This window comes from Rhipicephalus sanguineus, chromosome 11, assembly GCF_013339695.2.
Source record: "Rhipicephalus sanguineus isolate Rsan-2018 chromosome 11, BIME_Rsan_1.4, whole genome shotgun sequence".
NCBI lineage: Eukaryota > Metazoa > Arthropoda > Arachnida > Ixodida > Ixodidae > Rhipicephalus > Rhipicephalus sanguineus.
Genome location: NC_051186.1, coordinates 89,901,136 through 89,918,872, shown reverse-complemented (window position 1 = coordinate 89,918,872; position 17,737 = coordinate 89,901,136). Strand labels below are relative to the sequence as shown.

Here is a 17,737-nt window from a genome sequence, read left to right as displayed (position 1 = left end):
GAGAGGCATCTGTGCTAGGCACTTTACACGTAAACCGACAAATATTCACTGCCGCAAAATTCTTGCTCGGTGATCCTATCCACTAAGGAATGATACGCACTCTGTAATTTTTTTGCGAAGCATTAAAGGAAGGCCTAGCTTTGATACACTGTGAACAGTTCTCGCTGATACTGTGCACTCTAGTGATACGCGCTATCAATTTTTTGCGAAGCATTCATAGAAGAACTGGCTTTGATCCAAATGCTGGACATTGAGCCAAGAGCGAAGTGCAACGAGGCCGATCGACGTATTTGCCTAAGTCGAGTTCGTGTGCGCGTGATTAGAGGACGCGAAGCCCGTTGAGCGCATTATCGCGCCGAGAGGATATAGTATAGCCAGATTTAAAAGCAGCACTTGTGTAAGAAGACTCATCTCAGTTGCATTAGAATATATTACCGCTCCAGCGCGTTGAAGTGCTTGTCGCAGACCACGTTCTTGGTACATTGTACATACCTTCGCGGTCGAGCGAAGCAAGAATATGTGGCAGTATAAGGGTAGGATATGTGTAATAATTTACCACATTATTATGAGAGTGCATAGCTAACACCACCCGGTTGTATTCACGACTTCCGCTGATCTTCCAAAGAGCCGGAACTCAAGCTAATATTAGCCAAAGTACCCTTGATCAATACTGAAAGTGCCAGTTTGCAGCCATATAAAAAAGCAACAACATCGGTATTATCTTTAAGATCACAATTTTGCTTCTCTTTCTAGGTCTCCAAGGCACGGGTAAGTTTACAAAAATAAATATATATATCGATAGATAGATAAATACAACGTGATATGTTGAGTGCGCATCAACGTAATTTATCAAGCATAGATTGATTTCTTGCGAGGGTAATCTTCCAGTTCATGACTTCATGTTGCGCTTCGGATTACGAGACGAGGACGAGACAGGCACCACAGGACAGGTGGTGCGCAAACCTGCCTTGTACTTGCGCAGCACCTGTCCTGTAGTCGCTGTCTCGTCCTCGTCTCGTAATGGGAAGCGTAACAAGAAATCATTACCCACTACAAACGAGGCCAATTCATCCCTCTGCTCATTTTGCAGCATACCGTAGCCAACAACTGAATAGAAATGTTCAACGATCAAGTATTTTTTTGTTGAAGCCGCAGATGGAAAGGGTTAAGTAAATTTCCTATAATACGAGTTCAGCTTCAGGCAGTGAATTTTCTGTTCAGGTGAACTGTCCAGCTTTATTTCTTGTCGGTCTCTGTTTTTACGAGCTTCCCAAAGCAGAATAACGGCAGCGCATCAACACTAGAAATTGGCACGCAGTATTAGAAGCTGGAGGGGCTTCGTCAGCACAGACCTAGCCACACGCTTTCCTACATGCTGTTAACTAATACACCGTGCCATAGCAGTCGTGCCGCACAGAGGGGTGCCTTGGCGCCCTGTGCTTGGACCCTCACAACACTAAGAAACATAGCAGCAGTGCGCTGACAGGAGGAGGATGTGAGCGCGCGTGGAGCAACACGAGAAAAGCTCGAAAATAATGGGTCGCCCTATGTTTGCTCCTTAATGTATAGCCATGGTACCGTCCTCAAATTTTCATCGCCCGACAGCGTGATAAAGCGCCTAATCTTGCACAAAGTAGCCACTCGGGCTGTAGCCAACATTAGCCAGCACTGTCAGAAATTAGGGAACATTATACTATAACATAACATAGGCCACTATTAGCAGACATTAGGGAGCGCTAGTGAACACTAGCCAACAGTTTAGCAGCATTCAGAAGCAGTTACCCTCAACTGGCCAACACAACCAACCACTAGAACATTTTGCCTTACGCTAGTCAGTATATATCCAGCAGTAGTCAGCGCCTGACGACACTAATGCAAAGTTGGCAAAGTATAGACTGCTAGCTAAGAACTAGCCAACGTCAGCAAGCCCCAGCCAGTATTTAGTCAATATCATCGCGCCAAAAGTTAACAGTTAGCCAAAAGTAAGCTCCATTAGCCAACACTTGCCAACAGTTGGCCGCGCAGTGTAAGATTCATGCGTGTATATAAGTGCATATCTTGACATGTGCGATATGTCAATTATGGGAGGTCACATAATTTTAAAATATCCCCGCCAGGGACGCAGTCAAAAACATTTAAGGTGCGGGGGAGCGGTTCAACCATCCTTGATGTATGTTAGTGCACGTGTTTGTGTTTGTGTGTATATATGCAAAAGTTAAGAATTTCAGGGTGTTTCGACGGCCCCTCCCCCGCCTCTATCTACATCAATGATCCGCGTCAAATAAAATACTTCAATCTAACTCGTTTTGCTATTGATGTCATTGATGCCATGGCGTGTCATTCATTACCGCATATTTGCAATGCACATGCATAAACGTTCATGTATATAACACGCCACTGAGATGACCACGGTCGCTTCCCGACGTATAGATAATGCATTTGATGTACGCTTCACGTCATGAGAAGGATGACTACATGTCGTCCTGTATGTGTCGTAAGCTGTAATTTTTGTCATACACGCCCGTTATGCCAGGCACGTTCTAATAGCAGTAAGGTAATGGAACCATATTCGTGGCTTCACGTTGGCCTGTAATTCTTTGTACTATGGAAGACATGCATGCCCCAGCCTCTGGGTCGTGACCAGTCACTGATCTTGCTTGTTTACTGCGCCGGAACTCTAAGTGTGAAGAATTTTTAGCCAACCCAACGCTATTTGAGCATTTCTATCTATCTATCTATCTATCTATCTATCTATCTATCTATCTATCTATCTATCTATCTATCTATCTATCTATCTATCTATCTATCTATCTATCTATCTATCTATCTATCTATCTATCTATCTAGCCGCCTACGTCTCGGTGCTCTAGGGATCCCCTCCTTAGTTTGGTGTAGACCAAAATTAGCATGGGAGGGCAAGAGGGCTTGACCAAAATGACTGTTTGGCCATGACACCAATAACGTGAAAACCCTGTCACGTATGTCGTCAAACCTTTTCCTGAAGATGCGTGTGGTACTTAACCGTATACCAGTGCCCACGGTAAGCATTTATGCGCCACAGGTGACTGACAGTTTATATCTTCCCAGGAACGTCTAGAACAGAGGAGGAGGAGGAATAAACATTTATTGAAAGAAACGGTATCGCGGTGCTAGTCCCGCGTCCACCGTAGGTGGGTGGTCTTCTTAATCTAGGAACTGTGTGGCTTTCGCTGCGTCCTTGGCCCTGGAGAACAGATATTTGTAATTTAAACGCGAGAGCGTGAAGAAAAAAAAATGTCCCCACCTCCCCGAAGGGAATCGTGAGGAAATGCGAATGCATTTCTTGCGCCGAGAGTACACGGTGTAGTAATTTTAAGGGCGTAAAGCTGGACACATCGACGTGCTCAAGTGTCTCCCTTTTGGGCGCCTCTTTCAACGAACGCTTCCTACGTGCGTTCGTAATCACCTCAGGGATGTTGCCACCGCCTTCAATGCAGCACAAACGTGTTTAGAACGCGCTGTTTTCAGGCTGTGCCAAGGAAGCACAAACGCTACAAACGCGTTTCAAACGCACTGCATTGAGGCGGTGGCGCAGGGAGGAGAGAGAGCGAACGGCGAGAGAAGGAGCGGCGAAACACTGCATCTACCATCTCCAACATTCTCTCCACACATGCGGGAGCTCCGCCGAGCTCCGAGCTCCCGCGATGAGAGCGCCCTCACACGCCAGAGCGCGCTCCTCCTCTTCACTCACTCTCCGCTACTCCGCCCGCACCACCTGCTCCGGTTGCTAGGGGCGAGGATAAGCGCGCGCGCCCGCAGCTGTTGCTATGGGAGAAGGAATGAGAGCGGAGAGGCGCGCGGACACCGACGTCTGACATAGCCCGACTAAGAAATGCATTCGCATTTAAAACCGACTTCGGCAGCGTTGACCCGAAGAATGCAAATAGTAAAAATCAGCATCCCAGCAGGAATCGAACCCAAGCATTCTGCGTGGCAGTCAGATATTCCTATACAGGGCCACGCCACTTCTTGAAATTGCGTTGGAAAAAAAAACCCTAAGGAGGCGTAATGTCGGTGTTACGTCAATGGTGGTTGCATTGCTGGCTATCCTACTTTATAACAAACCAGTAAACATTACATATGTTCTGCTATGATAAAGGCGCCAGCCGGGTTAACGACAATTGTGGTTCCAGTGCTCTCTCCGCTGTTATACAAGTCTAATGAGCATTACATTTGTGTTCCTATGATTCGGCAAGCCATATTCAAGCGTTGCTTGGCCTCGGCGGAATACGCTAATGAAAGTTACGTATTATATTCATATCATCGCAACGTACAGTGCTCTTCGTTTCGATAATACTGACGTATGTGGTCTAACGCGAGTGCTGGGGTTATGCCAGACTATAAGTTGCCCTTTAAACGCCAGTGTAGTCGACGTGCCTGGTAAAGCCACGATGGTGGAATATAACAAAACCGCCGACCAAGGTAAAATACACAAAAATTTAAAAAAGACGACGTTTCGCCTCCCCACACTGGAGCCTTGTCCACAATGACAGAGAACGGCGTAGTGCGCTCTTCTTATGCACGTGTCATCGCGTGTTGCGGACATCGCGCATACACGGGGGGGAGTGTCCCAATATTCCTGTTGAGTGTATTCTTGAGAGTGTATGACGAACATAACTGACAGGTCCTAACGTGCAAGTCATGACACGCATGTCATGTACAGCATGATATACATGCCACGCTCATGGTGCGCTGCTGGCCGTTCGCTAGCTTGATATACACCACCATTGGTACTGCGCGACGTTACTGTGTAACGAACATAAATAGAATGTATTAACATGAAAATCATGACAGCATGTCATGTACAGCATGACTTACGTGCCACGGGCATGGTGGGCTGGCGGCCGTTTCGCTAGCTTCATATATATACCGAAATTGGTATCTTGTGACATGACTGCATGACGAACATAAATAGCTCGAGTTAACATAAAAACCATGACACGCATGTCATGTACAGCATGCCTTATGTATCCCGCTCATGGTGCGCTGGCGGCCGTTTTACTGGATTGATCTACCCGGAAATTGGTATTGCGCGACGTGACTGTGTGACGAACATAAATACCACGAGTTAACATGATAATCATGAGAAGCATGACATGTACAGCATGACGTACGTGCCGCGCTCATGGTGCGCTGGCGCCAGTTTCGCTACCTTGATATACACCAAAATCGGTGTTGCGCGACGTGACTGTGTGACGAACATAAATACCACGAGTTAACATGATAATCATGAGAAGCATGACATGTACAGCATGACGTACGTGCCGCGCTCATGGTGCGCTGGCGCCAGTTTCGCTACCTTGATATACACCAAAATCGGTGTTGCGCGACGTGACTGTGTGACGAACATAAATACCACGAGTTAACATGATAATCATGAGAAGCATGACATGTACAGCATGACGTACGTGCCGCGCTCATGGTGCGCTGGCGCCAGTTTCGCTACCTTGATATACACCAAAATCGGTGTTGCGCGACGTGACTGTGTGACGAACATAAATACCACGAGTTAACATGATAATCATGAGAAGCATGACATGTACAGCATGACGTACGTGCCGCGCTCATGGTGCGCTGGCGCCAGTTTCGCTACCTTGATATACACCAAAATCGGTGTTGCGCGACGTGACTGTGTGACGAACATAAATACCACGAGTTAACATGATAATCATGAGAAGCATGACATGTACAGCATGACGTACGTGCCGCGCTCATGGTGCGCTGGCGCCAGTTTCGCTACCTTGATATACACCAAAATCGGTGTTGCGCGACGTGACTGTGTGACGAACATAAATACCACGAGTTAACATGATAATCATGAGAAGCATGACATGTACAGCATGACGTACGTGCCGCGCTCATGGTGCGCTGGCGCCAGTTTCGCTACCTTGATATACACCAAAATCGGTGTTGCGCGACGTGACTGTGTGACGAACATAAATACCACGAGTTAACATGATAATCATGAGAAGCATGACATGTACAGCATGACGTACGTGCCGCGCTCATGGTGCGCTGGCGCCAGTTTCGCTACCTTGATATACACCAAAATCGGTGTTGCGCGACGTGACTGTGTGACGAACATAAATAATACTTAACATGAAAATCATGACAAGCATGTCATGTACAGCATGACATACGTGCCGCGCTCATGGTGCGCTGGCGGCTGTTTCGCTAGCTTGATCTATCCCGAAATCGGTATTGCGCGATGTGACTGTGTGACGAACACAATTAACACGACTTAACATGACAATCATGAAAGCATGTCATGTACAGCATGACTTACGTGCCGCGTTCATGGTGCGCTGGCGGCCGTTTCGCTAGCTTGATCTGCTCCGAAATCGGTTTTGCGCGACGTGACTGTGTGTCAAACATAAATAACACGACTTAACATGAAAATCATGAGAAGCATGTCATGTATAGCATGACTTACGTGCCGCGCTCATGGTGCGCTGGCGGCCGTTTTGCTAGCTTGATATACACTAAAATTGGTATCTTGTGACGCGACTGTGTGACGAATATAAATAACACTAGCTAATATCAAAATCATGACAGGCATGTTATGTACAGCCTGACTTACGTGCCACGATCCTGGTGCGCTGGCGGCCATTTCGCTAGCTTGATCTATCCCGAAATTGGCATTGCGCAACGTGACTGTGTGACGAACATAAATAGAATGTGTTAACATGAAAATCATGACACGCATGTCATGTAAGCATGACTTACGTGCCACGGGCATGGTGGGCTGGCGGCCGTTTCGCTAGCTTCATATATATACCGAAATTGGTATCTTGTGACATGAGTGTATGACGAACATAAATAGCACGAGTTAACATGAAAACCATGACACGCATGTCATGTACAGCATGCGTTATGTACCCCGCTCATGGTGCGCTGGCGGCCGTTTTACTGGCTTGATCCACCCGGAAATTGATATTGCGCGACGTGACTGTGTGACGAACATAAATAACACGACTTAACATGAAAATTATGACAAGCATGTCATGTATAGCATGACTTACGTGCCGCGCTCATGGTGCGCTGGCGGCCGTTTTGCTAGCCTGATATACACTAAAATTGGTATGTTGTGACGCGACTGTGTGACGAATATAAATAACACACGCTAATATCAAAATCATGACACGCATGTTATGTACAGCCTGACTTACGTGCCACGATCCTGGTGCGCTGGCGGCCATTTCGCTAGCTTGATCTATCCCGAAATTGGCATTGCGCGACGTGACTGTGTGACGAACATAAATAAGACTAGTTAACATGAAAATCATGACACGCATGTCATTTACAGCATGACTCACGTGCCACGCTCATGGTGCGCTGCCGGCCGTTTCGCTAGCTTGGGCTACCCCGAAATTGGTATTGCACGACTTCTAACGAACATAAATAACATCAGTGGCACGCATTTTCCTCAATGACAGGCAATACGATGTATGCAGCTCTTTGCTGGCTGCTTCGCATTACATCGATTCCCACAATGCGTGGGATCTGGCGGCTTTCTTGTTCATGACGTCAATGAAATGTTCCCGAAGCCTTATTTTGTAGTTTCTTGTTTCGCCAATATATATGTGTTCACAGTCTTCGCAAGGAACTTTATACGCTACACCGGGAAAGTCGTCTCTGTTCAACATATCCTTGACATTTGTGAGACGGCCTCTGAGCTTGCGTGCCGTAATGTGAGCCCCTTGGACGTCGTAGGCGCGTAAATCCCGCGCGAGAGTTTCACTGTTTTTTTGTTATATTGCACCATGTTTGTCCCCGACCAGACGGGATTCCGTCGGACTTTTGATTACAGAAAGCCACGATGTGCACATAACTACTACGCTTACAAGAACACGTCGTTCCCGCCTCGCAAGGCTTGGATCAAAGAAAAAAAAATTGCAGCATAGACATCTACCCACTCGTTGCTTCGCATGAAACTGATTCTCACAAGGCGTAGGATCTGTCGAATTTTTGTTGGCGTGTTCGTGTGTGCTTTAGGACATCTTCCTACCGCAACTCGCAAGAGACAATAAAGGAGGTAATACGAGGACGTGTGCGTCTCCCTCTTGTTGCATTGCATTTATTATGGCGGTGTGGGTTTCGCAGAATGGCTGCCCCAAGAACATAACTAGTTCCCGAGGCGGACTCTAAGGAGCTCGCTTTTTTTCTGTCATGGCGAGGCTGCTCGGCACGCTCCTTCATCACACCACTGCTTACTACCCAGCGAGCTACGCCATGATGAGCTCCTCCACCTACTACTGAAGGCATTATTCACCACCCCCATTGATAGGGAGCAGCGGGTGCTAAGCTGCCTCTAATACTATGGAGCCTACACACAAATGTCACTCACTACATCTGAGATGGCGCAGCCGAAGTACTCGATGGGTCGTCAACCCGCGTCCGCGGCCATTTTTTCGGCAATGAGCGAAACACGCCGTCGGTGCATTGGTTGCACATTGGCTACATTGCCTCCTCCATCACGTACGAGCTACATACTAGGTGTCGCTAGAGACAACCCCGCGTTTAGTTTTCCACGCAAGAAAACGAGTAACAGCGCAAAGAACTGGACTAGAAAGAGAGTGAAACAGACAAAACAGGTACTTCCAAGCAACATTTTATTGCGCGCATAGTAGTATATATACACACAGGACCTTGAAAACGTACCAAGGACAGGATAAAAAGCCAAAATGAGAACAAACTGACAAGATAGCTGCGATGAAAAACACGAAACACGTAAATATTATGCTAAAAAACATAACTAAACACAGATTGCGTCTAAGGCTGTCACCATCCGCATCAGAGATATGCAAGTTTCTCGGTGAGGAGCGATTTCGAATGCAGAGGCACGCCCATTCAGCAGTGAACAAATTTCTTTGCGTGTTTTTTGTCATACGCGTGAGGAACTCTGTCTTCTCTTTTCCATTTTCTTTACATACTTGATAAGTCTTTTGCATAAAAAAATCACGCCATATCTACGAAGTGAATGATGATTGAGGAGCTGGCTCGGAGATAATCGGGTTTTGCCTGCGTTCGAAGAACAAGAGGAAGGCGCTAGAAGAACAGGAGGAAGAAGACTTCACTTTCGCGCGAGCGCGCGCATGCTACAGTTGGCAATGCTGCATGTGGTTTTAGCTGCGTTAATATCATCATCAAGGCGCTCGAAGAACAAGAAGAAGAAGACTTTCTATTTCACGCAAGCTGCGCCTGTAGCGGTCGCCTCTGGAACTAAGGTTACGCTTACGACGCGGGACTTTGCCCCAGCTTAAGAACCTGGCAAGCCAGCTCCTAAAACACCACTGATGCCTGGCTTTTAGATGCGTAGTATCTTATGGCGGAGTTCAATCCGGTGGTGGTGGTGGTGGTGTGCGGCGTGACCACCCTTACTGCGCATGCGCATACCCTCTCCACACACCTCTCCACCCCCTCACCATTCACCCTGTCCTCCTCCCCTCTCCCATATCCCCTCTCCACTCACCCTCTCCCCTCTCTTCTCCCCTTTCCCCCTGTCCACATCACCTCACCCCTCCCCCTTTTTACTCTTCCTCTGAAACGCGGGCTAGACATGCCGAAATTCTCTCCTGCGCAACGCCGCGATGAGCACAAGAGCATGCGCGTCCCCTCCTCCTCTCTCTCCTCTCCTACGCTGCCCCCCTCTCGCACGCCTGTCGACCGCGTTCCCCGCTCGCCCTGTGAGAATTAACGGCCAGACTAGAGGGAACACAAGACGCGCGTAGCCTCCCTCTTCGCGTTCCACGACGCGAGGTCGGTAGCATGCCCAACGAACGCCAACGGAATGCGATCGTGCAAGTGCTCCGGCTTCGCATCGCCTCATTGTCCCCTTTAGCGGGAAATGGTGTAATTTTTGTGCTACCTTTTTTAAACAATGTGACACTCGGGGAAAGCAAAATATAATTGCGGTTCTTTAGTGTATGCTCTTCTCTTTGTGGCAGTAACGTTTGAAGCATTAAATGCACTTCGCTCCTGTTGTCAGTGACATTCAAGTTGTTAAGCAAAAAGCTAGCGCCGCAGTCCTGGCAAACAAACGGGAATATGCGTGAAATGATGCCCGAACAAAATGAGAATATCCAGGCAACGAGTGAAAAGATAGAAAATTCACTCTCGGGCATACAACCCTTTGTACAGGATGACATTACATACGCTTGCTACTGGCCAAGCTATTTACAAACACTATTGCTTCCGAGTTCTTCTCAATGTAGGTCTTCACTATTATAAGAGCTGTGACCTTTGTTACTCTGAATTGTATTGGCATTTCGACTGGCGACATTCGAAAGGAGAATAAAAGGGACCATGCGCTCAGTTTTCACTTTTTAGAGCTGAGACAGGGTTGCCTATGCTCTTATGAACGCCAAAAGTCCGCGACTCTCGCGGCGCGGGTTTTGCGCCGCCTCCTACAGATAGCGCCACGCTACATAGTCACGCCGCACCGATTGTGTTTACTTAGACGAGACTTGCACCTATGTTTAGTTCAATAAGCTCCATTCCGGCTCATTAGGGTTTCAGATCTGCGTAGCATGTTTGTCGCATACGCTAGGTAAATTACCATATTTAGGCGACACATTGGCAGAAGCAATAGTGTTCGTATACACCAGTGCACATTATGGTGTGGTGTGGTACGTGGCAGGGGGTGTGGGTATGCCCCTGCGAGCATGCACTACAGAAATATTGAGATTGCGGCTAGTATCATCTGCAACCAACCTAGTCATAACATGCTTAAATTGCAGTTTCATACTTACATGTATTACTTATTTCGGATAAGCCACCCATATTGTTCGGGTTTTTCAACGCTTCTAAAAAGCTTCCCGCAATGGAAGACAGTAAATTTTCTGGGTAGTCTGCCATTCGTAGTCTGCGAACTTGCGATACTAAACAGTTAGTTGACTTACACGGTGTGGTTATTACGTTATGGTAAACACGACGCACATAAGGTGTGAAGGAAACCTATATTTTACACTGTGTCTGCTTACAGAGGCGATGCGTTCCGACTTATTTGGCTGAGCCTCTAAAAGATAAGCATCTGCGACGCATATATGATAGAGAAACTCTAGCTCCTAGCATAGCATGAGCAACGCAGAAGTTACAGATGTTGATGATATCCGTGTTGTCCACAGTCATGTTTGTTCTATCATATAGAAACTCGTTATTTTCAGTGGGAGATAGCGGATAAGGCGCAGACGAAGGCGATACCGCGTCGATAACTGCAAGATACCAACCACTGACATAAGTGTTGCTCTAAAATATTCACCCGGTATTAAAGTAGCTTTAAAAGTGAAATATCCGGCATATCTGTCAGGGACGCAACACGGTAATCATGTGTCTAAACAGGATTCCAAATGCTAAGCTCAAAAAGTTTGATTGCGAGAAACTGTCTTGCAACCGAACCAATAACAAAAGCCTACAAGCGGCTTTTCTTTTCTTTATTGTGCCCTATATTAATCATATTTTCTGAACTTTGATGCCTTCAGTGCTTATATTTTAAAGAAATAAATTTACTGGCAAGAGCTGCTTAATTTTTCTGTAGTTGAAAGCGAAGCATCAAAATTTTTCCTACATTCTTTAAGGTACGCACGCTTCACTTGAATGTCAAGATCAGCTCCGCCGTAAAAGGCTGTAAAACAATTTGCACAGCAGTCATCAAGGCAGGCATATTCAATGTCATGAAAGTGATTGCCGTTCACGAAGACAACGCATCGCCAGCAATGCCTACTGCTGTGGGACGAGGCTGGTCGATTATATCTAGATTGACCAAACGCGAATTCTATTCACCATTCAGTGCAAATGCGCGAAGCAGAAAATGATGGTCCCGTTGTGGCGCTTATATTTATACCGCACATAAACTTTTGTTGATATAAACATTATGGGAACACCATGCAATACTTTCACGTAAAAGGGTTGCAAGCTTTCTTATTACCGAGTGAGAAGTCCAATACCTTCTTCATTTTCAATTTCGAATATGTGCTGAAATACTGCTCTCTTTTCTTTCTAGGTCTCGAATATGTCTATGACCTCAGAGTTCGAACTCGTCCATTAGCCAGGGGTCCTAGCCGGGGATGTATCGGGAAATTTGCAAAGCTGGCAACAAGTTCTTCCCGCATATATCAGCCACGTTGTCAGGACATACTGCGCAAACAGAATGAACAAAAACTTATTATTGAAGGAAAGGGAAAACCAAAAAACGACCATCTTTAGTTTTCGGTTGCTGCATGACCTTCTGTAGCGAAGAGCCTTTGGATGCCAGTGAACATTATATAAGCTTACCAAACATATTTACCTAAGCAATTTACCTATGGTGACATGAGTGTCTCACCATATCAATTTGAATTGCCGCTTTGCTCAATTTATATAAGGAAAACGTTTGACTACGTAACGTGGAGAGAAACAGTTATAATTCAACATTTCCATACTACTATTTTCAAATTTTCATCATTTCGTCTACATTATTCTCTGCAAAACCGACAGTAGGGTATCTGCTAAAAAGCTCGGGAATCCTTAAGTTTCTTTACAGGCAAAACCTCACTGAGGCTTCACTTGAAACTTTTTTGGTCATGAATTTTCTGTTCTTGCAGAAGTTTTCTCGCAAGCCACGTTTCGGTCTGTCTATTTCTCCCGTAAACATAATGCATCGGAAGTAGAAATAATAAGGAGTGTGAAAATATTTGAAAAAAAAATTGAATAAGAAATCGAATCGCGTTTTATTCGCTACTGTACTCGAATCGAACAGCGCATACTAGAAATACCCAATATTTTTCGAATATATTTCAAATAATAAGCATCGATAAAAATCCCGAGAGTAACGAAACGTTGGAACAAAGTGGGGTAACGGTTTGATCACAGGATGCAGGCGTTCATCATTCCACTATCTTCATCATGACTTTCATGGAGATGTTGGCTCAGGAATATTGTTTAATATTTATAAGTTCTATTCAAAAGCTCTTCACAAAGTGCCATCGGAAATACTCTTGTCACAGCTGTATTTCGACGTGCACTTACAAAATATTTCTAAGGCTCTAGTTGCTGCTGTATACGATTTTGTTGCAGTTTACATAATTGTAGTACTTTTTTCCTGGTTAAAATTATTCATACTGTTTCTGTGTTAAAGCTGGTGAATATTTCTTTCGAATAAACTGCTTTGGAATTCATCGGCTCTTTCAAAAATGGTTCCATCTGCCCATTCTAGGGCTGCTTTAAAAATGGTTTCCTTTCGATTTGAAAACTATTTCAATAGTATTCAGTTCGTATCCGTGTTTGATTCGGTGCCATCGCTATTCAATTCGTATTCGATTCAGGCTCTAAACTTCGCTGTTCGGGCATCCCTAGAAATAGTTCCCAAGATGGCGAAGTGTGTCGAAACAGGACATGAGGCTGAAGGGCTGTAAACTGAGAGCTTCCGGCACTTTATATGCAAATTCAGGACAAGACATAGGAAGTAGTAAGAGTAATCATTTTGGGTGTGCGAACTCTTGCAGCATTTTCTTGATTTTTCACAGACACGAGAAGCCGTTCTTTTTCTTAGAGATCACGCGGGAAAGTACAGTGCGAAGCCCAGTCTATCATAGTTTTCTCGAATCTGAGTTTTCAGCTAGTTTATAGCGCAGTCCAGCCTATGCGTTTTGTGCGCGCTACTCTACGCGGCTGGCGTCTTTAAGTAGACCTGCGAGTCGCCGCGCCGCGCCGCCAGCACCACCGCCGCCGCCGAAGACGCAAGAATGATCACGACATCCCCGACGCCACCGCGCAATAATTGCGGCCCGCCGCCGCTGGTCGTTTCGCTTATACCGAACGCGGAATATGAAGATAAGATACATAACTTGAACCGAAGTTGTGTCGTCCTCTCCTCCAGAAGTCTCACGAGTATTGGCGCCCACCACTGGAAAATCTGAGGTGCTAGGACAGGTGCTGCGGTGCGTCGGCTGGTTCGGGAACGCAGGCGCGCGCTGATAACCAAATTTTAGAATGTCGCGTGCTCTGTAATTTTGATTAAATGTGTACGTTTTTCACCTTTGGCTGTGCCTGGGGAATAATGGAAAGCAATGCGATATGCAGTGTTTTTGAATGCATTTGATATGGAAAGCCAGCACTCGATGCCTTAGTGTAGGACGTACGCAATAGAGCCCGGTGTCAGCCTTCACACGTGTCGTCAGGGTGAGAAGTAGCGTGAAGCTTCGATTCCCATCGGCTGTATACCTCAAAGAGGGTTGCATTGTTATTAGATGTCAAGAATCTTACAGCGGAGTTCAATCCGGTGGTGGTGGTGTGCGGCGTGACCACCCCTACTACGCATGCGCAATCCCTCTCCTCTGTCCCTCTCCGCTCCCCTCTCCACTTCCCCCTTCACCACTCCCCTCTGAAACGCGGGCTCTACATGCCGAAACACTGCTTCTCATCGCCTCATGGTACCCTTTAGCGGGAGATGGTGTGATTTTTTTTCACCTGAGGGATTGTTCAGGAGAAGGCAATGCCTGCCGTTAAAAGGAGTTGGCCCGTGTGAACAAAAATGCTAGCAAAAATAGGAATGAGGCTGTCGCGTGACTGTTGATCCACAATCTTGAAAATTCGCGTCAACAGTAAAACGCTCTAACAACTTGCACATTGAGGTATTTTTTTGCAGCAAAACCACATAACACAGGTGCTCCGTTTAGGCCTATTCTGTCATAAAGAGATTGATGGACATTAACGTTTCTAAATTTCTTCAAAATCAGCTTGTAACCTTGAAGGATTTGGATCATTTTTGTATGCCCAAATAGTTTTTTTTACCTTCTTAACAAGTTCAACCCCTGGAAATTGCAATTTGTTAGCACTGCTGGGCAAGATTTGTATTATAGCATTCCACGTGGCCCTTAATGACAATTGTAAGAGCGTATTAAAGATGATAATGATGAATTGGAATTTGCCAGCAAATGTGGCGTATCAGTACGAAGGTTCCTTGAAATACTATCATTTTACTTACAGTCCACTTTTGTCGTATGCAATGAAGAATTGTACATACAAAGGTATGGCATATGCATAGGATCACAGGTGGCTCCGATCCTTAGCCCAATTGTCTTGGGGTGGATGAACAAAAAAATTGCATCTAACCTAAATAACCTTGCCAAGAACATCTTCCGATATGTGGATGTTTACTTTGTCTTTGTTCAACACAGTGCGCTTGACAGAGCTGTAGTAGATATCTTAAAATTGTTCAAGGAATGTAGCAGAGGGCTACAATGTACTTGTGAACTGCCAAGAGATGCTGAACTGCAGTTTTTAGATTTGACATTACGACGTAAGCCAGACCATGTTTGCTGGTCATAAAGTCCGCGTTCAAAAAAGCCCCTGCTTAACTACTCCTCCGGCCACTCAAAGACCATAAAAACGGCATAGCCTACTCTTGCCTGCGCGCGGGACTGGCCAAGTCGTGTCCCGAAAACATGAGTGAAAGTTTCAACAAACATGTTGTTAGACTGATAAGTGCAGGTTACGAGGAGCATGTTCTGCGCATATCAGCGCAGAAGTTTGTTTGAGATATGCGCAAGGGCTTTAAAATATAAAGACTTCGAAGAAATAAATGCGTCGCAATACCTTATTCGCGCAGAATGGCGCCTAATCTAAAGAATGTTGGCAGAAGGTACGGCTTGAATGTTGTGTTTTCCGTACCAAACAAACTCGGGTAAGTATGTGCATGGCTGGATTGTAAACTGTCGGCCAAAAATGATCGGTTCGAGTGCATCACTAAGCATGCCTCTCCGTTTGTACAGTTTAAAACCGCAGTTGTGTGTTGTTTGCCTCTGTCATGTGGAAATATATACATCGGCCAAACTGGCCGGTGCGTTAACACACGACTTTAAGAGCGCAAGTGATCACTACAAAACAATGTTCATTCACACATTAAACGACATTGCTTGGAATGCACTGCACGTCGCTTTTCCCTGAAACTGAGATACTTTCCAATCACAAGGATCAGCTGACCAGGGACGTGATCGAGGCTTTCCACATCACTAAAAGAAAATATGTTTGTACGAGGCAAGCATCGATTCTTCTGAGCGAATGTGAATTGTCTTTTTTAGAAGATCGCTGGAAACTGTTATAACTTGAATGTCATTGTTACACGTGGTGCTCTATTATGTATGTATATTAGACATGCATTTTCACAATAAACTAGTTGCAAGTAGAGCGGTTGTCCTCTCGTTTCGTCGCTTGTCTCTTTGCGGTGCTCCACAAGTAAACACGAGCCATCGGCTAAAACACGCGCGTGCAACCACCACTTCCGCGAGGGTAATTTTTGCTTCAGCATGGGCCTGCGATGATCGGTGAGTACCAGAAAGCGCTCACAGAGGCGCACGCTGGTCGGTTGGATGGCTCCTTTCTTCCGCAAGCTGGCCCATATGCTGCCCACCTTCACATCGACCCCGAAATTAAGTCGATGCAATGCCAAATTCAAGTCGGCCCATGCCTACCTTATTTTTTTTCTAGGCAGCCGTATCAATTCTTGTCGAAAAGTGCTTATGCCTTTCGCGTTACAGACGACATTTTGTGTGTTTCCAATGCCCTCTCTTAGGCAAGGCATAGGCTGAACGAACAGGAGAAAGTACCTCAGACTGGCCGACGTTTCGACAGGATGACCTATTTTTGTCAAAGGCGCCTTGTCATCCTTGGCGTGTTTGTTTTAAGGGGTTAGTGTTGACTCATGTCCAGCGGTGTTGCGGGTCGCTGTTGGTAATTGCTGCCCGGCAAAAAATTATAAAGCAGAAGAGTGTACCCCTTGTCACATATCAAGAAAGGTTGCAATCGCGCCCAGGCATCTCACCTCAGAGATAAGGGGAGCTGGGGACTAAAAGGGAGGGGAGGGGCGGAAGGGGAGCAGCCTGTCTGAGGCACTTTCTCCTGTTCGTTCAACCTATCATACTCCGTGTTTGCATTTGTCGGCTCCCATTTTGACTCTCTTAGGCATAGTAAGTGGTCGTGTCCAAAATCCACCAAACTTGCCACGGAATTAACCAAAAAGTTCGCATTTCAAAACTTTTTACCCCGCTTTGCTGCTACTTGCTGCAATAACTTCTCTGTTCTTCACGACGACTCCCAACTCGTTTCAGATCCTTATCTACTTTCGTTGTTTGAGAACTACGCCAGCGAACTTTATGTGATATTCGTTCGATTTCGCGTTGCACGATGCCACGTGTTTCGCCACGTAGACATCTTCTCCTTCTAACAGCTGTCGCGAAGCCTACTGTCATAACCTTTGGTGTATGCACGTTTTCATACTCTAGATATAGTATCAAGTTCACGGGAATGCAAAGGGAGTGGTGGCAATTATGTTAAAAAAGAAGGCATGGCATATGCGCATGATCGCCTTAGCCCCAAACAATAAATAGACAAAATTAAAGAAAGACGCAGCCGGAAATCGCTTGCTGAGGAGACCGGTAAGCATCGAGTGTGACGCTACTTGAGTAATAGTGACAGTGATAATGAATACTCATGACAATGAAACGTCGAAGAAGGCACAAGAAAAAAATAATTTGGATGACGGCACGCACAAGTCGCCGTACGCGCTGATTTTCTTAAGTTTCTTCAGAAATTATTTTTGGAAAGCTTTGATAACGTCCACGCAACACCTGCCACTTGTGTATACAGTTATAAATCTATGTATGCCGTGGCAGTACGACCACTTAATTGAGGCTTCATTCTGGTATGCCCCATTCATTTATAC

The 17,737-nt window shown here is 45.8% G+C and overlaps 1 protein-coding gene across 3 annotated transcripts in view; it reads left to right on the top strand.

The window, feature by feature from the left end:
• The window catches only part of LOC119374675 (uncharacterized), an 83,334-nt gene extending 67,196 nt beyond the window's left edge, over positions 1–16,138 (top strand). For all 3 annotated transcript variants that reach the window (XM_037644847.2, XM_049420497.1, XM_037644846.2), the window contains exons 6-7: positions 754–768; positions 12,041–16,138. In XM_037644847.2, the coding sequence (XP_037500775.1) occupies positions 754–768; positions 12,041–12,243 (218 nt within the window). In that variant the 3' untranslated portion in view covers positions 12,244–16,138. The remainder of the gene's footprint in view (positions 1–753; positions 769–12,040) is intronic.
• The last annotated feature ends 1,599 nt before the right edge of the window (positions 16,139–17,737 follow it).